The following is a 24,542-nucleotide window of genomic DNA, read 5'->3' as shown; positions in this document are numbered from 1 at the left end:
CGGCCGAGCAAAATGGAGTTTTTTTGAGCCCATCTTATGCATGTCTAATGCTTCTTCCATGATGAATGTTGGAGAAACCTTGAAGGAAGGCACTGCATATAACGAGGAGTGTAAGCTTTGGTCTCGTTCAAAATTCAATGAGGTTTCCGTTTCCAATTTAAGAGGAGTGGCTGGCGTCTTCTTTTGCCGTATCCTCTCTGGTAAAAGTGGAGAAATAGGCATTCATTACGAGAGCCGGCTACTCCAGATCACTTAGGAAAACACAAATGGCTATCACAATAATACCAATGAGTGACAAAGACACTCAGTCAGTCACTCACACACACTGTCAGTCACACTGTGTCCGCCAACTTGGAACTGATGGTCGGATGTCCAAGGGCCCAGAACCTTAAACATCGAATGGTCTGTCAGCCGAGCTAAAGAAGCTTGTAGAGATAGTCTGTGCTGCTCATAATTATCATAGTCGTCACAAGTCATCACTGTCATTGTTGGTTTCTGTCATTTCTTGGTGGGCCTCACTAGTCCCATTTCATACGATCTCCTCAAACCGTCCGATATATTTTATGCCTTCGTTATTCCTTTCATTTCCGACAACTATATAGGACATGCCGTAAACTTTATGCTAACCCTTTTTTTCTCTTTTTCTGTCTTACGTAGGCCTAGCGGATGCATACGTACGTTCCAAGCACTATGGTCACCACTACCGGAATTCCAACTCACGGGCCGCAAGGACACTTGAAGGGGACCCAGTACCCTACTTCGACAACAGTACCTCGCGGAATGTCACCACGAGTGCGGGAAAGGCCGTCTTTCTGCCCTGCGTAGTGCGACATCTTGGAGACAGAACGGTGCGTACAACACCTCTTTAAAAGAGTACAGAGGGCCGTCCAAAAATTTTCAGATTAACACGTCAGTTTACCGAATGGGCGCTAAACGTTGTGATGTGTGGAATGTGTTTCCCAGAAGAAAAAAAAAAAACTCACATAAATATGGGTGCGCGCCTTCACCCTTAATTCGCCACTCCGAGTATTATAAGGAAGAGAATGTATGATGCCACGTCACCGATGACGTTATAAGGAGAACTCGTTCTGGTTCGCCGGTCAGTGGGGGTCAGCGCCTTGTCCCTTTGCAGCCGTAAACCACTTTTGCCAGTTCTCAAGGAGAGACGGGGATAGAAGGAGCGGCCGAATCATTACCGAGCCAGGAGAAATGCGTTTTCAGAAGCCCGAACAGCCGAGTAGCAGACGACAGCGGAGTAGCAGACAACGTTTCTATAGGCCAATCAGAGGGCGTTCTCGTTATAGCGTCAGCGCGAGGTTCCAGGCAGATCGCGGGCTTGCACTGCTCCTCACCACCGTTGCGCACGGTCGCACTTTGCGATAATTATGACGCTGTGGTGTGAATTACTTCGCTTTATGTGTGGGAGGGTAGATATATTTTTATTACGAAAAAAGAAAAGAAAAATTACGCCGGCATAACGAACAATAAGTCTAGCTGAAGTGCGAGAAGCTGCCAAGTGAATTAGTTATGCTATGTCGAGTGCTGTTCGGCGAGAGTTTATTTTATTTCATTTTTTTATTTCTTGAAAGCTTTAGATGTGATATAATTTATATGGGCGTTCCGAGGCGAACATAATAAATAATCTGACATAATAAATAAACCTGCATATACCTAATCTCAGAAACCGTGGAGTTCATATTGTTGCCCCTGTATTGTAATCCAACCTAATGGAATTCTGTCGTTGGGTAGCTTTCATATCAACGCATTTGTTAGGGTTAAGTCACATTTGCCAGGAGATGCAACAATATTGAATTTTGTTCAGTGCAACATTTAAGGGGAATATGTTTACTTTAAAAAAAAGGAGGAAAAGGCTAGCCTGCACTAATTCTCAAAAAAGAAAAAAAATGGAAAAGAAAAACCAAAAAAATTAAAAACGTGATTATGATGATGTCGTTGATGCTATTAATGTCTTTGTACAAAGTACAATCGTCCACAAATAATCGCAACGCAAGAGGAATGTATGTCAGTTACACTAAGTGGTTAATAAAGGCAAAAAAAAAAAAAAAGAACAAGCAAGAAGAAGGAAATAAGCCCAAGGGGAAAAAAAAGGAAAGAAAAGTACACGATGCCACGCCATGTACTACACCGTATAGACTTCGCTCTGTTAGCTGTTTTCTATACCGCGAGAGAAGACACGGAAAAGCCATTTCGTCTTTGCGTGGGATGGATGCTATGCCATACCGTGTAGGTATCTTGCTAAGAGTTCTCACCGAGAATAGCAACACGATCGACACGGAACATATTCATCTCCAGAGGTTAATAGTATGTTTGCCTTCGTTCTGTGGAAGCGTTACTGTAAAGGGATGCGATGGGATAAGGCTGCTCATTATAGTGTCCTAGACCGTGTCATTTGATGTGGTAGGCGTCGAAGACGTAGATAACCCTGTGGTCGCTCATAAACAACGACACAGCAAAAAAAAAAAAAAAAAAAAAAAGAAAGGGTTGAGTACGCGGGCAAGACGTGAAAGCCAACGCAATTACCGTGTTGCACTGGCGTGTACTTAGAGGCACTTACCCCGTTAGCACTATACCGGTGTTAGTCATCGTTTTTTGTCTTCTTCTCTGTTATGTCCCTCGTTGAATTACTGCAATATGTCTATAACAGTCGCGTTCAACTTAAGTAGGAAAATAAATCTAGTCCGTCAGATCTCAACCTATCCCAAGCAGCACTGAATCTTGACCCAATATTGGTTGGTCATTGGAAGGATTGGTCCAATTTTGGACCAGCTTTTCCAATAGCCAGCCATTAATGACTTCTGCATAAAAATATTTGTCCAACATTGCCAATTACCAGCATATGTTGGCTATAAACGGGACAATGTTGGGCCAACATGTACTGCCAACAACGAACCCATATTATCTGGAAGCTGGGAAGGTCGCCACTCATCATTGGTGTTATCACGAGAGAATTGGCGCAATATGGGAAGTGCGCTGGTAATATGGGAATCCAATATTGGCATGCCAATATTGGTCCAATATTGGGCAGGGTTTCATTTAAAAAATTGGGCGAATATTGGCATCACTAATTGTCAATATTGGCCCAATCTGGGACCAATATTGGCGTGCTCCCTGGGATTACTGTGCCGCAGATAGGATGGCTGGACGTAGAGAGGTCACGCTCTCTCCATGCGGCAGATAATGCAAACCAGCGTACTTACCCTGCTTCCGTATTGGTTGCTAAGACTGACCGCTTGACACTACGCTGCAACAGAAGGTGCGCCTCCTACTGATGGCGCGAGGTGGCGCTGCAGTATTTCTCCTGGCGTGCTATTGCGTGTCCTTATCTCCAAAGGCGTACGCAGTTGACGGACTAGATTTCTTTTCCTTCTTAAGTTGAACACTACTATAATTACCGTGTGTTTTGTAACTAGCAACTTTTGAGTGGTGAATCTGAGTATTGAAAGCCTCACAGAGCAAGGACCGAAACATGCTGACGAGGTACGTACGAGAGAGGGACCACTGGAAAAAAAGAAAAGAAAAAAGGAAATAAAACAATATAATTATCTCAATTTTAAATCCTTCTAATTTACAAATCTAATTTACTCTTTCAATTAGAAATTCGCTGCGTGTTTGAGATCACTGACTTTTTTTTTTTTTTTCGTTTTCACCATCCAACCTAATCGGACAACATTTCCCCCATTAATCTGAGTCTAGGCTGTTGTCTTAAACGCTCCCGCCCTAGCGGTGACCGCTGTGAAATGTTCAAGTGCATGTCTGCGTTTGGAAGCTCTACTTGGTTGTTCAAGGTTGCCTACAAACTATCCCCCTAGTTCACCGTGCAAGGACAAATTGCTACTTCTAAACTATCGAGCTAGAACCTTCTAAAACTATCGAGCTAGAAACTCTCCAGCTCTGACCTTGAGACGAGCGCAATTTTTGGCTCTAACGACGATGGGGTTCTGGAGAAGGCCGACAAATTTTGATGCCGAGAACCATTTCCATTTTTATGCTTCTCGTTTCCTCCGTTACGGCACATAAACGTGAGTGATGGGAGTGATAACCTCGACGGCCTTTCCGAGTTGTGATGCAGACCCAGCCCGTAGGCATTTTCCGAAGTTATGGCATTTCATAAGCAACCGTTATGAAGGAATATCTAAAGTCGAAGTCATGAACTCAATGGTCAAGTGTAAACATCAAGCTCATGACAAGCTTGTAGCGAGTAGTATAACTGTTGACAGGTAATTTTTCCTGCATTTTGTTGCCCATTCTTATACTTATACTGCTGTTCGATTCATCATACGGTGTCAAAGTAGCGCCCTATTTTCAGTGTGTGACTTTTCAGTTTTAGTTTTGTGTTCTTCCTTTCCCTTTCTTTTCCTCTTTGTCTTTTCCTTTTCTTTTCTTCTTTGTCTCTTCCTTTTCTTCTCTTCTTTGTCTTCCCATTTCCTTTTCTTTTTGCTTTTCGTTTCTTTTTTCCTTTCTTTTCTTCTTTTCTTTTCATTTTCCATTCTTCTTTGTCTTTTCCTTTCCTTCTCTTTTCTTTTTCTTCGCCTCTTTTTCTTCCCCCATTTACCATTGTCTTGGAATAGCAAGCCGACCTCCGTCTGGCTGACCTTTCCTTTCTTTTTTTTTTCTTAATAAACATACCCCCCCCTTATTTTCTGACCGAAGTAGTTCTTTCCAATCCATACGATTCTTATTTCGAAATCGAAACTTCGGCGCGTGCATCATATTCATGATGTCACGCGCACATACACCTTGTCTGCATTCCGTTCAAAGCAACGGAAAATGTCTCCAAATGTAAAATCCACATGTTCAGCTGCATGAATAAAAAAGAAATGTTTTCAAGAGATTTCGAGCCTTTTTTTTTTTGTTCTTTTCTTTTGTATATGAAAGGTATCGAACTGTTTGCGTGGCACTCAAAACTGAGCGGAATCCATCCTTAACCAATGCACTTCAACGTTCCCACATAAGTGTGTCCTGTTGCATACATTGATCAGACTGTATATTTAGCTCTCGAGGTTAAAACGCAACCTGGAAACGTACGTATAAACTTCCACTCGCAGACACACGGTAGCGTCTCAAAGGCGGCACTCAACATATTGTTCCTCCACAAGTAGCTTCCCACGCTACCATCTTTGTCGCTAAGAAGCCTCCGGGGGTTTGCTTGACTCGTACGATGCAACTCTTTACGCGCAATTCTGTATACTTCGTGGGTGCAGGGAAATATCTATGTCCTCGTGGCCCACGCGTTGTCTGGATACGCTAAGGCAGAAGGCTCGGAAAAAAAGTTTCACTGCATAATTTATCGTTCAGTATCGTTGGTTTATTTACGACAGGCTGTCAGCATCGTAACACGCCATACGCACAATTCCACACGTGAGCAACCCCACCACTCTGTGTCTCTTCGAGACCGGCTTCTCTCCTCCGCATGCGATCTCGCAGCAGCTATACGCGAGCCCCACGTCTTCAAGATCGGCCGAACTCCGAGTCGTTTCATGTCTCCACTTATAGAGTATGTTTGCTCTAACGTGTCCAGAAGTTATATTTAAAGCGAGCTATAAAAGAAAAGCAAGTGGTACTTTTATGCTACTTGAGTAAGAAACAGGTACTGCTTCACCAGTAGCATCTGTTTCTTAGTCAAGTAGCTGAAAAGTAGCGCTCGTTTCTCTTTTATCGCTCGCTTTAAATAAAATTTCTGGACACGTTAGAGCAAACACCCTGTATATAGCTTAGACGAGTTTTGTGAAGGTTTTTCAACGAGGGTATAAGTACACGATGGTACTTTGAGGCGACATGAACATTGATACATGATGACGCATAATAGCAAGAAGACAAGGACAGGGTATAAGTAGACAGGACAACTGCAGTTGTCCTGTACTGTGGGTATGAGCGCCGTACAGACGTGGACAGATGGAGAGAGGACAGCAGGAAGGAGTGGGGGGAAAGGAGGGGTTAGTATGCGTCCTGGGCCGACTTCAGGGGGAACTGTGCCGACATTCGTCTGGCAAGTCTTGGGAAAACCCAGGGAAAACCTCAGACGGCACAGCCGGTGACAGGATTCGAACCCGTGTCACCTCCCAGTCTCGGCGTGGAAAGCGATCGTCTTACAACCACTATGCCACGGGAGCTGGTTACGCGTGAAATAAATACTCAGAATTATACGGCAAAAGAATGCGTTGTATATGAACGGCCGTTCCTAAATAATCGCCATCATGAAGCGCTAAAAGCATTTAAATGCTACAGAAATGTTCTTACTAAAACACAAACATAAAAAAAGCGAAATGTAACTACTACGCACATCTCTTTGATGGAATAACGGATCGCCAAATCATGCGAAAAAAAAAACGAAATTCTGTTATACGTTCTCTTAATAACATACCCCTCCGCTTAAAAAGTTGACGATACATGGACACTCCTGCCCAGGGGAAGCGTTGGCGGAAAAAAATTAACAAATATATCAGCTCATTAGTCAAGAGCACTCACGATGCAAATGCCACACTGTATCTGAATGTCCACATCTCTAACCGAGTCAATATTTCTAAATCCAACTAGCGAATCGGAAGTGCAAATACGCTATACTCACAGATTTGAAAAACAGCAAAAGTGATGACATTTACATAATCAAAATGCAACCAGTAACCCTCAAAACGACAAGCCAATAAGTACCCAGATTTTCGATTTTCTCGAAAGTCTCGGGAAAATATATTCAGAACACTCTCTAGCTTCCGCGAAGCTCATTCTGTCATCACAGCTTCACAATATGGTTTCTGATTTACAGAAATACTGTTTCGTCAGAAGGAACTCCTATAGAACAACATGGAAGGGAAGAGGAAATTAACACTTGACATAGACTTCTCGAAGGGGGGGGGGGGGATATGTTTAATGCCGACAGAAAAAAAAAAGAAGGGAAGGGAAAGGTTAGCCATGATGTAAGCTTTCGATGCATGGAATCAACCACGAAACCCTAATCACAAACCTGTCTCGCTATGGAATTGGAGGTATAGCGCTTAACCTAATAAAAAGCTATCTCACAAATCGCTTCCAACAAGTATATATTCAAAGGCAACACTCGTTCTTTCACAAGGTTCAAAATGGCGTACCCTAGGTTAACATTCTGGGCCCTTTGCTATTCAATGCTTATCTAAACGATTCAGTGTATATCGGCTGCACCGGGGGTACATAATATATGCAGATGATACGAGCTTTTTTCTGTCTGGTACGTCTGCACACGTTCTCACAATGACTGCGAACAGAATTTTGAGCGAGCTAAATGAGTGGGCGCCAAAAAGTTCACTTGAAATAAATTGCACCAAGACAAAAGCTGTCCCCTTTCGGTCTAAGCAAGTTTTACAGGATTCGCAAAATGCTTTTCTGTTAAATGGTGCACAAATTTGGTTTGTCTCCAACCGTTAAAACACTAGGGGATCTCATTCACGAACAGATGTTGTGGCCGGAACAGTCACAGTGACTTTTTGCGGGCAAAATTACGTAAGGTCATGGGAATAATTAGACAGTGTCAATTTTTGGCCGCTAGAACAGAAAATTATTCTATAATATAACACATTATTTGAGTCGCATCTACGTTACTGCCACCTTATCTGGGGAAATGGAAAAGAAAAAGAAAAACAAAACTGCTAGTGCACTCGCTATATTACAAAAAAAAAATATATATATATATTTACGTGCAGTAGCCAACTTGCCTTACGGGGAACACACCTCCCGTCTCTTTGAAAAATTTGGCGTAAAATCTTAAATACATAGAAGTATAACACAAATAATTCCGGGGGTCATATTAACGAGGGTTCACTATATATATATATAGATACTCATGGAACGATGCGGCAGCACCAGAGGACACGTGTTTCGCCGTGTTTGCGGCTCATCGGCCCTGGGTAGCTGCGCATCGTTCCGAATTGGCAAACCAGGGGTCGCTCAGCGAGCGATATACACCTGGGAGGGTGACTGAGCACTCCTCAATGCCACAGTGCAAGCCAGTGAATTGTAATGCAGGAAAAAAAGCCATTAAAGAAACAAATAAATGATACTAGATATGATACTAGATACTAGAAACGATACTAGATACATGATACCCGCCAATTCGGAACGATGCGCAGCTACCCAGGGCCGATGAGCCGCAAACACGGCGAAACACGTGTCCTCTGGTGCTGCCGCATCGTTCCATGAGTATCTGTTTCTCTGCGTGCAGCCATAGAAGCCATATTAATCTGTAAGTTTGAATTTCAAACACGTCTAGTATCATTTATTTGTTTCATTAATGGCTTTTTTTCCTGCATATATATATCACTCTTACCAGGTGTTCATCAGATGTATCAGCGCTCGCAGTAACAGCGCACAGGAAAAAGTAACAGCGACTCAAAACATCCGTCTAGTACTGTTCTCTAATGTAACAGACTCTACAATCAACCCATTTCCCTTGGCTTCGCCAGACAATTACCCGAGTTAGCTTCCCAACGCAAGCGTCCCATTGGGAAAAAGCGTACAGTTTGGTAAAACAACACTGCCTGTGGTTTTCCACAACTTCACGGTAACTTTCTCGGCAGCTGTGCTCGATGCCGCGAGAATCATTAAGAAGATGCTCGAAGTAACAAAGAGTATCGACAACCGCAGGACTACCCTCTGTCCCAAAGCCTCAGGCACGTGTACGTTCCATTAGCGCTCGGTATTGGTTGTTTGTTCGATCAAGATGCAAACGATTATTCCCTCGAGGAATCAATAGCCTCACCATTCGATATGCAAGCTACGATTAGCCCACTTTCTGTTCCAATTAGTAAGGAGTCTTAGAAGATGCGAGGCATAGGTTTGCTATAGGTTAGGCTGATGGCTCGGAACAGTTCCTGTCCTGGATGCCGTTTTTACCGAGTGTGTTACACACGTGGATTATGGACAAGGTGCAAAAGATAAGCATTGCTCGAGACTAACATCTCCATTTTTTTTCTTTTAAAAATCAATCATTCAATAAGCATTGCAGTTAAAAAATATCACGTCACAATGCGTCGGGCTATCCCGATTGCAGCGCTTATTGTCACGTAAAGTATTTTTCGCATATTCGACTGCGAGGTACCCGGGTTCGGAACCCGGTGCCGGGTGTGCTGTCTGGGGCTTTTCCTGGGTTTTCCTCAGACCCTTTCAGACATATGTCTACACAGTTCCCTTAGAAGTCGTCCCAGGACTCACATTCCCCCAGGGCGTCAGTCGTGACTTTGCCCACCTCTGTGAGGCCGCAACGGCGAGCCCTCTCACCAGCATCATCACCACCACCACCACCCTTTCGTATACGTATATTTTTATTCATATGGCTTGCTTTTGGAACCCTAAAAAAAAATCCTCACAAAACGTACCTGCAGGGTTGAAAAATGGCAGTCGATGAAAAACCGGACAATATTTCATGTTCTTAGATACCTTGAGACTTGCTTTTTTTAATTCTATATTTAAAGTTAGCTAGTAAGCCTTGCGTAATTAATTAACTAGCTACGAATGAAAAAGCACCGGCGACTACGATATCGTATACGATTGCTATATAACAGCGTTCAGCTGGTGTCATTCGCATAGAGCGCATTTTTGAAAAATATACTGGTCAGTTGGGACACCCTCTGTATCGTCTATATCTAGCGCCGTGCGAATATTCGAATTTTTGTGATATCGAAGCGAAAAGTACTTATATGTTCGATTCGAATTCCAAACCTAATACAAACTTCGGTATTCGAATTGCAAATCAAATCGGATACCTCTTCCGTACCGAATATGTTCGAATAGTTACCGCGCAAAAAAGAAAAAGAAAAAAAAACACACACACGCAAGAACAAACAATGAATCTACAGCGAAACCGCCAGAGCCACTTTTTAAGAGCACTTCCTTCAGTCAAAACGAGGTGGGCTTCGTTCTCGATTTCTCTAGCATGTCGCACATATTGTCCGCTATCATGGCGTCGCCCAACAGGGTTCCAGCTCTCCAACAAGCTTGCTAACGGGGCACAGAAATATCCAAGTAGCAAGCGAAGGACTATTCTCCGTCTGTGGCCTTATATACCGTGACATCAAGAAGGGAGAGTATTCTGCCGGATCACGTTGAGCAGCTAAAGTGTTTCTGCTCGGCAACACAACCTTCTGAATGCATACTCACAGAGAGTTGACGCTTTTATACCGCTGCAAATTAGAATACATATGTTCTCTGCTTACGTTTCCCTTTACGCTTGCATTTTATTTCCACTCAGCATACGCGTGCAAACGTTTGATTTTGGAACTATTGCATTCGTATTCGTATTCCTGATCGGGTATTCGCTTCGTATTCGCTTCGGTTTTCAAACCACTATTCGCATGGGGATTGCTAGATCGTAAATTGCGAAAATTAAACCTCGCCCGTCTACGGAACCGCGTTACCGTGGATATAGCTGTTAAGAAGACCGTTTTCCACGCCGAGACAGGGGAGGTGACGCGGGTTCGACTTCCCGCACCGGCTGTGCTGCTTGGAATTTTACAGCGTAAGCTGTATAGTGGAGGAGACTTTTCCTAGATCGCGTCGGCGTCGTCGGCATGCGCATGTCCGCGCAAAACTCTTATCGCATGTGCGCCCAGCGTTGAGGAAAAGGAGGAGAGTTCCACCAGTTTACAACCGCCATCGATGGAAAGTGAGATGAGCACAAAACTCTTATCGCATGTGCGCTCAGCGCTGAGGAAAAGGAGGAGAATCCCGCCAGTTTACAACCGCTATCGATGGAAGGTGGGATAAAAATCAAAGTACGTCAGTTTTACAGCGTTCAGCTGTGCCAGGCAGCTTCCCCACAGGGCTCGTGGTGGCTGTGCACTACTTCTCGGCCCGCGCCGCGCCGGAACGCACCCACAATTTTAACGTGCGTGTACACCCGCCTTACCGCACGCACAAGCTTCTCGTCGTCGGAGACTTCAACCTGGGCGTTTCACTGGCCAAGAACACCACTTTCCTAAGTGATATGGACCTTACGCTGTGCACCGACATCCGCCAACCCAGAACAGGACATGGTTCGTGCATAGACTTGGTGTTCCAGAACAGCCCCCTCGTTCGGGACACCACTCACCTCGCCAACCATTTCAGCGACCACAAATCAATACTCATCACGCTGAAATAAATTTATCTACGCACTTTCATCCGACCTCATTTCACCGCACGCGCAATTGACGCTGAATTTCGCGTTATTACACGAGTCGTAACCGTCCTGTAATTTTTTTCCTGGGTCTTCTGCCAGACTTTCCAGAAGAATGTCGACACAGTTCCCCTTGAAGTCGGCCCAGGACGCATGTTAATCCCTGCCTCCATCATTCCTGCTGTCCTCTTTCCATCTGTCCACGTCCGTACGCCGCTTACAGCCACAGTTGCTTCGCGGCGTTAACGCGGAATTTAAAAAAAAATATTCCTCGTCTGCGGCTTCTTTTGCCGTCCTAGCAAAGTTTTGATCGAGCAGTGTGATAACACTGGTGTAACGTAACATAAATATTCCCACAGAAAATGTAAACAACACCTAGAGAGCATCAGATATCTTTCTCCCCTCACATTTTATCTATTTTCATAAATCTACGTGTTTTTCTTTTTACAACGCGACAAAGTGTTTGTAATGCATTCGCTACGTGCGCCCCTTTCCCGACTCTCAGAAAACAACTTGCGGACGGGCTGTCACGTTTTAAGGTGAGTTCAAAGCCATGGGTAAACATAAAGCTGTCTTGCCCCGACAAAAATCGCCTTTCGAATATAGTGGCGACGACAATTCCTTTCCCTGTTTTCTTATCTTGCACCCCTTTTCTACTTTTCTGCATCCGCCGCGTGCGTTCGCCACTTATAAGCTGCTCTCACGTGGTCGATAAATCGAAGCGGGCTTTGCAACTCGATATTTAAATCGATTTCCAGTCGTACTATCTGTCGTAGCCAGAACTGCGAGTTACGGGCTTTCGCCTGGGATCGCAATTCGAATCGCTACTCCATTCGATTTACGTCGCGTGTCTTTTTTTTTTTTATTTGTCCTCGGGTTTTTGTAACTGTTCTCATTCGATTTGGAGTTTTGGGGGGAGATGTTTCAATGCCGAAGAGAAGACGAATAAAGCCACGTAAAAAGTGGGGCCCGTAAGTGGGTCTCATTTTCCTGATAACATGAAATTTGCCTTTTTTTTTCGCAGGATTTTTGAAATATTGAAGGGGAGAGTAGGGGGGGGGGGCGATGTTTCTGATTGTGAAAGTCGTTATATATCCTATAACGAAATTAGTTACATTTCTTTGTTAGCTCTGCTCGTGATATGAGGGAGAGCGAGCACCCGAATGCGCCCATCAGTGTTTGACATGTTGGACCGACTTCCTATTGAACTGTGCTTTCCAGCGTGCCATTTAAACACAGGCGAAGAGGCCCAGACAGAACAGCCGTTGTCGCGATTGGAACTTTGATCACCTCATAGTATCAGCGTGAAACGCGATTGTCCCGGCCCAATAATCTATTTGTTAGCGAGCTTTAAATAAGCTAAGAGTTAAAATAAGAAAAAGAAGAAAGAGGAAAAGCGAATAACGTATGGATTATGTGCGATAAAAAGAAAGTCTTAGACTATATATGATGCAAGTGTTTTAGGGGTGTCGTCTCCACTACGCATGCTCAGATTCCAAACCGCGCTTTGGCTTTTAGGCGCGCAAGCTGTTTTTCGAAAATGGTGTGGGGCCTCAAAGCTGGATTGCGTCGCTTTCAGGGGCGCCGGGAATTCGCCTGATAGTGTGCCGTCCACGAGCGGCGGAAAAAAATTGACAACAAAGCAAAGATTTTTTTTACGATACTAATTTCAACGACGCAATATATTTAGGACAAGCAATTTCTGACTTGTTTTTTTTTTTTTTTTTTGCAATCGTGGAGTATGCAAACTGAGTCAAGTACGGTAAAGACAAGTGATTAGAAGATAGAAACATTTAAAACCACTGTGCCTATTATCGTACAAGCTCTCACGCAGTGGACTGCATTTCATCAGGTACCACCTGATGTGCCTGATGAAATGCAGTCCAAAAGCTGAGTTGCAGCTGCAGTTGTTTCAATGTTTTCATCTCGTTAGCGATAGCGCCACTGCAAGCGATGAACGCGAAACCCACGCACAGCCTTTGCGTTATGAAAACTCTATCCTGGAATCCGCGCGCGGGAAAACAGAGAGAGAGTTTGAAGTCCTCCACACTGAAAGTTTGAATACTCCAGGAACCTAATTGCCCGCTAAGGAATATCAAGCCGTAATTTCTGGCTGACTTTTCCTGCCAATAGAAATAGATCCCCATTGTAGCATGTCCCGACTCACATCTTCATATTCTTGGCACTATTTGGCCTCAGTCGCTCTCGTGCCATAAAACACCAAAACACCAAATATCCTCATATTTTATATTTTTCGACTCATCAGTTCTGGTGGGGAGCGAACTTTTCTTTGAACGGACTCACACAATCATACTGAGGACCAGCTGCCCACATTTTTTCCACACGGTGACAGCGTAACCCGCTGCTTGTCACATATAACCCCCACAAGGGCCCATCTTGACTCCATAATAAATATTGACACACTGCACTGCCCTCTCGCCATCTTGCAATCCTGGCTCGACTTGGCTATCTCATCCATCGCTGGCATCCCCCCCTATTCTCTTGAGAGCGCCTCAGGGTTGCTAGACTATCATTTTGAAAAGTTTGACGTCTCGTCTTTGCTGGAAGCCCGAGGTTATATCAGCCGTGATTTTTCTTCTAAGTTCTCACTTCTATTTTTTCTGTCCTCGAGTAAAAAAAAAAAAAAAATGACCAAGAAGAAGTGAGGGGGCCAGGGGTTTCTCAAGTTCGGACAACGAAGTTTGATGTCGTACGTCGAAGGTCTGGGACTTTGGGAAATGTCAGTGTCGGCGTGAATGAGGTCTCGCGATGTTAAGTTTTTATTGCCTCGTAAAAAAATTTTATGGGTCGCGTCTCTGTACGTGTCTCTGCCCCTGTCGGACACTCTATGGGGCGGCGCTAACGTGAAACGAAGAAGAATAAAGTTGTAACATATATTGTAAAGCGTTGCTCTTAGCTCATTATCCCTGGCATCCTTCTCATCATGTCAGATGATAACGCTTCTGAGTTATGGGGATGCTAAGAGACAGGCAGTCACGAGGACTTCTTCTTTTCTTTTTCTTTTCTTTTTGAAGGGGGATAGCAAGCCGGCATGCTGCTTGGCAGACCTGTCCACATTATTTTTTCCCCTTTTTCTTCTTTCTTTCTGTCAATAAATTCTCCTCCATTGCATTCTCTTCTTCCTCCGTGCACAATGTGCTCCAGTCCAGCAGGCTGTCAAAGTTAACACCATGATTCGGTATCCACATGGTTTTTTTTTTTTTTGCTTCAGTTAGTTTCTGTTGGTGCTGTGAGGTAAACTATACATGTGCATGTTGATGAAGTCCCAACCAGGCTTGTGACGAGTATAATAGTGGCACATATTTCCTGTACATTTCTTTAAACCTAAATATCACTAACATAAATAGTTTGTTTTATAGCTCCCCAATTTCATCAGTAGTGTCGTCTTCGTGCCTTGGTGATTATACGTCAGGCTGATGTCAATGTTGAGTTCTTGCATTGGCTTACACGTGTTTTCGTCTTGCACTGGAGGTAGAAAGGTTTTTATAGCTTAATCTAGGAGATAAGGATCTCGACTTATATGTAGGTGGTTGCTTTTTTTGCTTTTATCGATGGCAGATTCTAGCGTTGTTGATAGATCGTAGTGATGATAGTTGCCGTAACACCTATCTGCTTTGACTCGTGTCCTCGGACCAGGCTTTGGATTGATAACGGCAGACGGCATTGGTGGGCGATGTTTATCAGCATGTATTCTAGAATAAACACTGTTTGTCAATCCAGCGCCTTGTCTTTCGTTCTTCGCCTTGTCTTGTCTTTCTTCGTTCTCCGAGCACTGAGCACTCTATTTAACGTATTTTCCCACTTTGGACTATTTTCCACTTCGTCGTTCTTACCACTTAAACCACGGATCACGATGGTAATGTGAGAACTATTAACATCGCATCATAGCTGTCGCCACAAGTATTTTTTAACTACAGATGCTCCTCGTGATTGCTTTTCTTCCCCGCTTCGAAGAGAATTTTCTAACAACTTTAGGAACTCCTTTTTCTCTCTTCCGAAAAATTGCGAGTTGACTTCTAATGAAGACAATGCGAAAGAGTTTAGACAATAAAATGAAAGGTATTTTCTACATGGTGCGTTTGATCTCATTTTGTCGCCGTATTATGTTAATGAGCACCAGTTTTCAATGAGTTGTACATAATGTAAATATTGTTATTCATTCACTCATGTCATTCTTATACGTAGCGCCATGAACCATAACAAACATGAAAAAAAAACATTGCGCGTTTTTTTTTTTTTCATATTTAGGCTGCGTCGTTTCGCTCATTACCCTGCAGAACACTATCAGCACTTATTGATCTGTGCAGTGAATTCGGAACGACTGGATTGTATAGTGACCACATGCCAAAATTACCAATTTCTACAAAAAAAAGGAAAAGGTAAGAGAGAGAGAGAGACTATTGAATTGAATTGAATTGAATGTTTATTTCATCAAATAATATTTGATGGGGAAAACTGAAAAAAAATGCTACAACTAGCTCTAGTAGAAAATGAATTTAATTTTTTTATGTTCCTTCGCGGGTTTTGAAATAGAGCAAATGTAAGTCTTATTTTTAAAAGAGGATCTCCATAAGATGACAATGGCGACCGTCATTGTCATTTGCAGACTATCAGAATGATGTTCTCCATGAAGCTGTAGAATGTGTTCTTTTTTTGTTTTGTTTTTCTCAAACCGCAATGAATCTCACCTGGACCCCACCTCCTTCCTTCGCGTAACCCGGGGCGTACTGAGAATTCGATTTCTCTACGTCGACTGTATAACTCCCTTGATGAAAAAGAAGTGCGCTTTATTGTTTCTTTTTTTATTCCCAGGTTGTTCCTCACACGAGCTGGAACAATCTTTTCGTGTTAAAACTTTCTCGGGATTTCTTACTTTGTCTCGGGGTCCATTTGAGTTACGGATGAGACCCAAAATTAGAAATAATGTTTTTCTTCCGCAACTTCACTTCCTTTCACCGCGAGGTTTCGGTAATGAAATGGATTTCTTCCGCTCATTTCTTTTAATTGTTCTTTCTCTTCACTGTCCAACTTTTCTTTTTCGCGTCGTTAGCACACGCTGAGTTCGATTTGGAGATGCACTCTAGACATGGGAATGTAATGTTTGTATTCTTCCTTTATCCGGGAGTGAGGTTCTACTTGAGGTGACGGTACCTAATGAAAGGAGTCAAGAGATGCGGAGAAAGGAAGAAAACTATATTATGCTGAACGCTGGATGGTAGAATGATCGAGAAGAGAGGGGAAAGGGTTACCAAGCGTACGTCATTTGTAAAGTTGAAGCTCCGCCTTTTCTGTGTGAGGGAGCGCGGACTGTCTGGCTTCCGAAATCTTTAGAAAGACTGCAAGAGCTCGAGATGAGTAACACCAGCTCACGTGGGTGAGTGATTAGCGTGTCGGGCCATGTACGTCGACACTGGGAGGTACCCGGGTTCGAATCCTGATGCCGGCTGTGCCGTCTGGTGTTCTTCGTGGGTTTTCGCTCAGACGCTCTCAAACATATGCCCGCACGTTTCCCTTAGAAGTCGACCAAGGGCGCTCATTCCACCCGAGCATTAGTCGCGACGTTGCCCACGTCTGTGAGACCGACAATGGCGAGCGGTTTCGGCAGCGGCACCGCCACCGCTACCGAAATGAGTATAAGGCATTTTTTTGTGTGCCAAGATTAGGGTTGTCAATCGGGATATCCCGAAATCCCGGGATCCCGGCCAATTTTTGACGTCCCGAAGTCCCGGGATTTCTTCCAGAAAATCCCGGGATTTTCGTGAGAGCAACTATGAATGAAAAATCAAATACCTGCAGGCCATCAGGCAGAGACTCACCCCTTAGTAAGGAAATAGCACTATTTATGACTGCAGGAGGCATGAGGACTGCTGCCTGCGCGTAGGTACAGATATTTGTTGAGTGTTGTTTCTTCTAGCGCAGAAGCTGAACGGACCTTCAGTTTGGCAGCCAGTATTTTCACAAAAGTTCACTCCGAAGTGAATGAGACAGAGCACCCTCGGTGCTCTGTGTTTTCTCAGGTCGTGTGTCATTCATTGTACAATGTGGTAAGCACTCAGCGACGGTGTTGTAAACTGTTTAGTGTTTCGTTTCTTTCCATTCGTCTTTTTTGTTGCTGTTACACAGTGGAATCTTACACAGTTTGAAGACATTATTAAGTAATATTTCACGTGACTCCAAGTGTTGCGGAAGTCGCCTTCTTTTCATGCGCAACAGTGAAATGCACACGAATAGAAAAGGAGTGGCATTGTCATAGCAGAAAATAAAAAAAATGAAAATAAGATGTGAGAATTTCGTCGGCGCGCGCTACGGACCTAAGTATTTGACCGCTGTCGCCTACACTCTTAAAAATGAACTTCACCGCATAGCACGCTCCTAGCCAACCATCATCTCAAATGATATCGTTATCTCCCCGGATTTGTTGAAAACGGGAGGCGTACGCCTTTTTGTGACAATTATGAACAGCATAAGTGTCACAAAAAAGGCGTACGCCTCCCGTTTTCGACAAATCAGGGCAGATAACGATATCATTTGAGATGATGGTTGGCTAGGAGCGTGCTATGTGGTGAAGTCCATTTTTAAGAGTGTAGTGTAAACCGCAAGTGGCCGACAAAAGAGCGTCAGCGACGTTGATATCTCCGCCCTCACTTAACGTCACAAAAAAAACGTCATACGCGATGTAGGGAACCCTTATCGCGGTATGTTTCACGATCTTTGTTTTGTATTCCTTTTTCGCTTTCTTTTCTTCCTTCACGTGTTCGTAGTCGTTCGCCGTATCACTCGTCTCATTCAGCTGCACTCTTAAAAATGAACTTCACCGCATAGCACGCTCCTAGCCAACCATAATCTCGAATGATATCGTTAACTGCCCTGATTTGTTGAAAACGGGAGGCGTACGCCTTTTTTGTGACCATTATGAACAGCATAAGTGTCACAAAAAGGCGTACACCCTCTGTTTTCAACAAATCAGGGCAGATAACGATATCATTCTAGATTATAGTTGGCTAGGAGCGTGCTATGCGGTGAAGTTCATTTTTAAGAGTGTGGGCACGGCTCTCACCCTTCACCGGTGCGACAAGCGCTGATATGTAGCGGTGATGCACAAAGCTCATTGCGAGTGAAACATAAAACGAGAAAACAAAGATCGCGAAACATACCGCGAAAAGGGTTTGTCTGGATGGCGTGGGACGTCTTTCTGTGACGTTAGGTGAGGGCGGAGATATCGACGTCACTGTCGCTCCTTTGCAGATTACTTGCTGTGCACAGCAGACGATGGAAGTAAAATACTTAGGTCTGTAGCGCGCGCTGTGATTACGTTTGTGCTTCATCAGGGGTTCGAGCGCCTCGTGTGGAGATCAGGCTTTAATGTCGCAATTGCAGTGTGCGCCCTAAAGTCAATAATTAAAAAAGTTAACTGAAATATCTCCGTTAATTAGTCTCTTGATTGAGAAAAAATGCTGTTTCATAGTAGCAAGCCCGTCGACTAATCAAATGACAAAAGTAAAAGCGTCCTAAGGCAACTCCCCTTTTCATGAAAATTTGTTGTAGCTAAAAAGAAACACCCTGTATACATTGTAGCGCGATATGACGCTGCTTCGAGTCGACTCACGAGTTGACTACGTGCGGATGAAGAGGTAATGCGATATCCCCTGAGGGTCTCCTCCGACAAACGTCTGCAACTCGAAACTACCGTTTTCTAATTTGCGACTCAAATGTGGAAACGAACGTTGCCTCTTCATCTAGGGACGACCGTACTTTGCGTAATTTCGCATCGATCTCAATCTAGTGAATATTGCTGGGAGCTTTCGAAATTTCCCTGCACAGTTTCGGGTTTCGCTCAAACTTGGAATTCCGTCTATAGCAGAGTGTACCTGCTAGCGCATCTCCCACAACGGTACGTAGAATTCTCCGTCGGCTACTGCGTGTTTTGTGCAGAAATATTTGTAGCGTATACTTTCTAGTAAGGCAGATGGTAATCAGGTTTCATGAGATTACACTCTGATGTAAAAATATACTTTTAACTCTAGGTATGCATTGCAAGGAACATATTTGTCTGCGTTACAGGTTGAAGGCGAAATAATGCACGGGTATTAGATGCAGTAGAGAGTTCGTACGTTTGCTGGAGTTTTTGGGAGGTGTCTAGCCATGTGTTTCGAGGTGGTGCTGGTGTAACTCATTGAATGTAACTCATTGAGTGTAACTCAACTCGCAAATGTGTTTCGAGGTGTGTTTGACGCAAGGTGCAAAACTTGATCAAATCAATGTATTGTCCAGGCTGTAGAGACAAACACGCAAAACGGTCATGATGTCTTCTGGGTTTCGTTTCGATCTGACCTAAACGTAAATAGGCGCACCATTGCCGACGTCACGAACGAGTGCGACCGAAAGAGAGGTGGCCGGGGACTGTGTTGGGGGTTGTTGAAACACAACTGTTAACTTTTGTCTCAAATCTGTGAGTTCGGCGTTTTACAAAGCAATGACCGGAAGGTGCTCACGGAGACATCTTGAGACAGGTGTCCCAGCTCAGAAACTTCACTACTAAGTTGATACGAACGAACGTTATAGAAATACACGTAGAATATATGGCTATTTTGTGGATACGTGGAGCTGTAACTAGTGGTCATAGAACAGCGGTGTTTTAGTTTTGTCTATACACCCACACAGAGGACCCCGTTTTCGGTTCATAATAATTCATAACTTAGTTTGGTGAAACTTTTCCGAAATTGTCGGCATAAAAATAAATGCATTTTCTGATTTTCGAAATCCGTACTAACATCAGATAGTATTCTTGCATATCACGTGCATAATCTTTTCTTAGATGCCCTACGTGGCATTGTTCGGGCGTCGTGGATGTTGAGCGGCAATATTTACCACGAGTGTCACTGCTGGCGTGTTGTCGTACGCCGGTTGGAAATTGGCTTCTCTGACGTACAGTGTTGTCATGCAGGCAAAGCACGCTCTACAGGAGCACTTGCTTACCTTCTTTTCAGTAAGTAAGTGTTATCTGAATCATTTTCAGTTGTAATAATTAGCCGAAGCGAGCTCCTTGCAGGGAGCACACAAACACATAAGCCTCGAACGCCAATGAAATTCAAATAACCCAAGGAAAAGTGAATTAAGTGAATGTATGCCGACGCCAAGCATAATCGGTTGCACCCTTGACTGGATCTCAGAAGGGTCGACTCATGGCATCGGTACACATTGGCGTTTTGCAGAGCTGCTTCAATTTCGTTCCATTTCAGTCTTGTGCTTCTGTTCGGATCCACATTACACCAAATTTATTTTTCTGCTCGAGCAAATAGAAAACGGAGCCAGTCGCATTTGGTACTCCACAATACCCACCAGCTATTTCATAACTTAAGGTTTCTCTCGACATACCGGATGCTCGGCGTTGGTTGCTTTCTAAATTCTCTCATTATCCCGACATACGTCTTAACTGCTTAGGTCGTGCCACATACGTTTTTCCCAGAGTCTACCTCCGCTTGAAAATTGAAAATCAACAGTATTTATTGCAGATGTATTCTTCCCGGTGGATTCTGCTTCATTTAAATGCTCTTCTCCAGGGTCTGGTCATCAACTCACCATTACTGACTGCCAGGTATTAAGCAACGCTTTTGCGCGTCAAGTCTAATACCATGCCTCTTGGCATGCATTCATCCTTCATGTAACACCGCATGGGGTCCTTCAGGTGCCGTCATAAATAAATAGGCGGAAACAAATATGACAAGGCGGCAAAGGTGCAGCCTGTAATGTACCAGTAATCGCACGCTAGCGGGTGATCAATTTCTATTCCTCAGATTTTTGGCACGTTAGTTACGTATGCACTGACTTGCCCCGTAGAAACCGACATCTCCTTCCATTCTTTGACGTACCGTCCCAAAATGGCACCACGAGAGCAATTACAGTGCGACTGCCAAAGGGGATTACTCACTCATCTGCCTACGCGGTCGATATATGGGTGCTGTCGAGACGTTCGCTGACTCCATAGTAGAATGACATGTATAAAGAAGACCATCCAAAAGTGGAGCGGACGGGAAATAATGACCCTTTGCGTCGTCCAGGTCCATTAAATTGCGTTAGAGACGCAAATTTCCTACGCTATACGCATAACGTTTTTTTTTATACGTACTGTAGATGATTTATTAGAAGCCGTGCCGAAGCTCGTCTCGAAAGGGAATCACGCGTGGCATTCCTTGACTCGGTAATGGTAGAAGGGTGGAGTACTTTTCGTGTTCGGAGCAAGGTTACGTTATCAGAGTCTCTAATAAGTGTGCAAATTGGTTTTTCTCGTTTGGTACAGATCGGAGGATGAACGGGAAGGTCGCCTGAATAATGTTTGCGCGAGATCTGACAGGCGGGCGATTGTCGTTATTGTGGGAGACAACGAATTTGGAAACGGAGAAAAAAAAAAGGGGGGGGGGAAGCAATACGTTCAATTTACCTTGCGGTTCAGTTCGTTTAGTTCATCGCTTGCTGCTGAGAAGCAGGAGAGGAATTATTGTGAGCTCCCGCCAAATGGCAGCCCAAGATCAGTTTATGAAGTCATACCAGAAAAAAATTAAAGAAAAATAACCGATCTGGACGATATTAGTCTCACTTAACAGCACGTGATACATCACAGTTAGACAAAATCCGGAAAAGAAAATATCTTTTTAGCGCTAACAGAACTCGCAGTCTCCAGCAAACGTCTCCAGTCACGTGCTGTTTTCGTCTGTGTCTGAATGCTCGATCATCCTTCTCAAGTAGACAGGCGCCGCCTAGCTAATCACGGTATCAGCACCGCTGTGCGTGGTTATCTCGAAAGGGAGGTTCACCCTTTGCACCCGAACCCGGGCCCATAGCAAGACGTCACCGTTGTTGAATATTCTATTAGAGAACAAAATAGGGGGACATTTGCGGCACACTCCGGCAAATCGTTCACGAACGTGAGCTGCATTCACGAAAATAGGCCTTGCATCCAAGCATTTCCATGCATTTTCGTAGGCGGTCTCCGAAGCGTGCATGAGTTATGCGACTTTACCCATATATATATAGTAAAGCTGTATATGTTGCTCGTTATGCGTTCCTTACTCTATGACGCTGCTTTGCTTTGCGCTGCGGAGTGTTGTTGAGGAAGCTCCATTGCATGCTTCTCCTTCTGTGCACCATCGCATATGATGCGGAGCATCCTGTTTTGCTTTAAAACATGTTTGGCTCTAGACGATAACTTTGTTCATTACCGTATGCAGCATTATAAATCATCACGTCAAAGAGCCACGTCCACGATCATGGCAGTATGCTCTCCCCAATGTATAACTGGCCGTCGGTGTCGTTAAGTTTTTCTCCGCCTGTTATTATGCCTTCAAATTCAAACTTGTCTTCAAACGCTTGGCTTACGTGTCTGTGTCGTCCCTAGTTGTAGTCAGCCTCGGCCAATTCTCGTTGTTTACGTTATTACGCCTGTTCGATTTGGCTGCATTGAGCGTGTCATTCAAGTGCAGCTTCGACACTTCCACCTCTGATGACCGAGTACAGAGGCCTCGTCGCCGCCTACTCCATGTGCTCATGCTGTTGGATTTCGTTTTTAGGTGCCTGTCTTTTCACCAAGGTACTATTGCAAAAACTTTGCAGACGACAGCGACGTCTTTTGCTGCGGACTCCCATTACCGTCTGCTGGACGTGTCCGCACATGTTGCTGCATTTCTTATCCTGCCAGCGCAAGTTAGCCGTGAACTCGTCCAGAACTAGGCGCGTATTTTTACAAAGGCGAATAGAACTGTTCCTAGGGCGTGCACGCGCGGCACTGGAGAAACGAATACGAAAGTGATGAACTACTGCAGCGAGTGCAGCCAGATCGAAGAGACATATTCAGAGTCGGCCCAACTACACGACAAAGTCATAATCCTGGAGGACATTTTGCTTCGCCTTCCTACTTTATTTCTCTCCAAGGATGTACACATTATCATAATTACCGTTTATATTATAGCTTAATAAAGCGCTCGCTTCACGAGATAGCTGCCTCCCCCCCTCCTCCAGTATAATGTAAGTGCGTAATAACGGTGCAGCTGAGTTCCTAGACTATTGCAAACGCTAGCCAAAAAAAAAAAAAATATGTTCAAGCAAAACCTTTGCTAGCGGAGACACAGTTGAACGAGGAAGGCTTTCTAATAAATGCGACATTGCGCGAAAAAAGAAAAAAAAAAAGAAAGAAAGACAGGAAGGACATCAGACCCATCAGGTAATCTGATATGCGTAGAGGTTGAAAAGAAAGTCCGAAAATACAAGCATAAAAAAAAAGAGTTATGAGGTGGAATCCAACCTCAGGATCATTTGTCGCTGCAGGTCAACAGCAACCTGTCCTTTCTTTTTTTTTTTTTCTTTTTTACTCTTACCTTTATGCGTTTTACTTCGGTGACTGGTGCGTCCTACCACATTGCATTACCATCGAAATCCCATTCATATGCGCCCTGCGCAGGAAGCGCCTTTGAATAATGCATAAGTCCCTTCAGTGTTGCTATAGTGAAGCCTTATCGAAGGCCTCGTCATTAGAGAACGCACGCTTACTTTGCAAATCTGTAGGTTCGCCAGGAATGATCAAGACTCTTCCTGATTACGCAGACGGAAAGGAAGAAGAAGAAGAAGAAGAAGAAGAAAAAGCTCTACGTGAGCGCCCCACTTAGCTAGGAAGTCGGAGTAATTGTCTTTGCGCTGGAGAGTGAAGAGAGAGAGAACGCGACGAGGAAGGTGACCTCAAGGTCGCTTTGCATAAGAGTGAAGTCGCGCTCACCTTTGAGTGTCACGCCATTTCAATTTCATACGAAAAATGTTGAGACGGTGTAGAAACGAACTGTCTCCAAGATACAGCCCCCAAAGGGGTTGCCAGACGTATTTAATGATTCTGGATATTCACCGCTTCCCCAAACGGAATGCTTCCGTGCTCAATCTGTGCGCGTTACGTCACGAATATGGCGTGCACGCAACGCCACCTAGGCTAATGTTCTACAATGAAATGAAGTGTTCTACACTCTAAATCTTTTCACACCTTTAAAGGTGTAATAGCGTGCATGGCGCACGCCTTTTTAGGTGTAATTTTGGTAACATCATAATAGAGCACGGTTTCCCACAAATTTTCTTTACTCGAGTGTTGTCGGTCCTCCAAAAATTCAGTCTTGCAACATCTCAACATTGTTCAACAGTATTGTAGACACTTGCGCGTGCTTGGATTATCGATAGCGATGCATATATGCATTAGCTCGTACCTACGATATCCAAGACATAATGAAGGCAAGATTTTTCACTGACACTTGACCTTTAGTAATGCTTTCCGAATTTTGTAAAATATCATCCTGGAGATGCAATGTTACGCAACCAGATTGAATGTGCATAGCACACACCTTTAAAGGTG

The 24,542-nt window shown here is 44.0% G+C and overlaps 1 protein-coding gene across 2 annotated transcripts in view; it reads left to right on the top strand.

Moving 5' to 3' along the window:
* Nucleotides 1-24,542, top strand: part of LOC135389091 (kin of IRRE-like protein 1) — a 301,960-nt gene that overhangs the window by 227,772 nt on the left and 49,646 nt on the right. For both annotated transcript variants that reach the window (XM_064619056.1, XM_064619057.1), the window contains exon 2: nt 658-848. In XM_064619056.1, coding sequence (XP_064475126.1) covers nt 658-848 — 191 coding nt within the window. The remainder of the gene's footprint in view (nt 1-657; nt 849-24,542) is intronic.

The sequence above is a fragment of the Ornithodoros turicata genome, chromosome 3 (assembly GCF_037126465.1).
Source record: "Ornithodoros turicata isolate Travis chromosome 3, ASM3712646v1, whole genome shotgun sequence".
In the NCBI taxonomy this organism is placed as follows: Eukaryota; Metazoa; Arthropoda; class Arachnida; order Ixodida; family Argasidae; genus Ornithodoros; species Ornithodoros turicata.
Note: the sequence above shows the minus strand (reverse complement) of the source record. Positions and strands in the feature narration are given on the sequence as shown.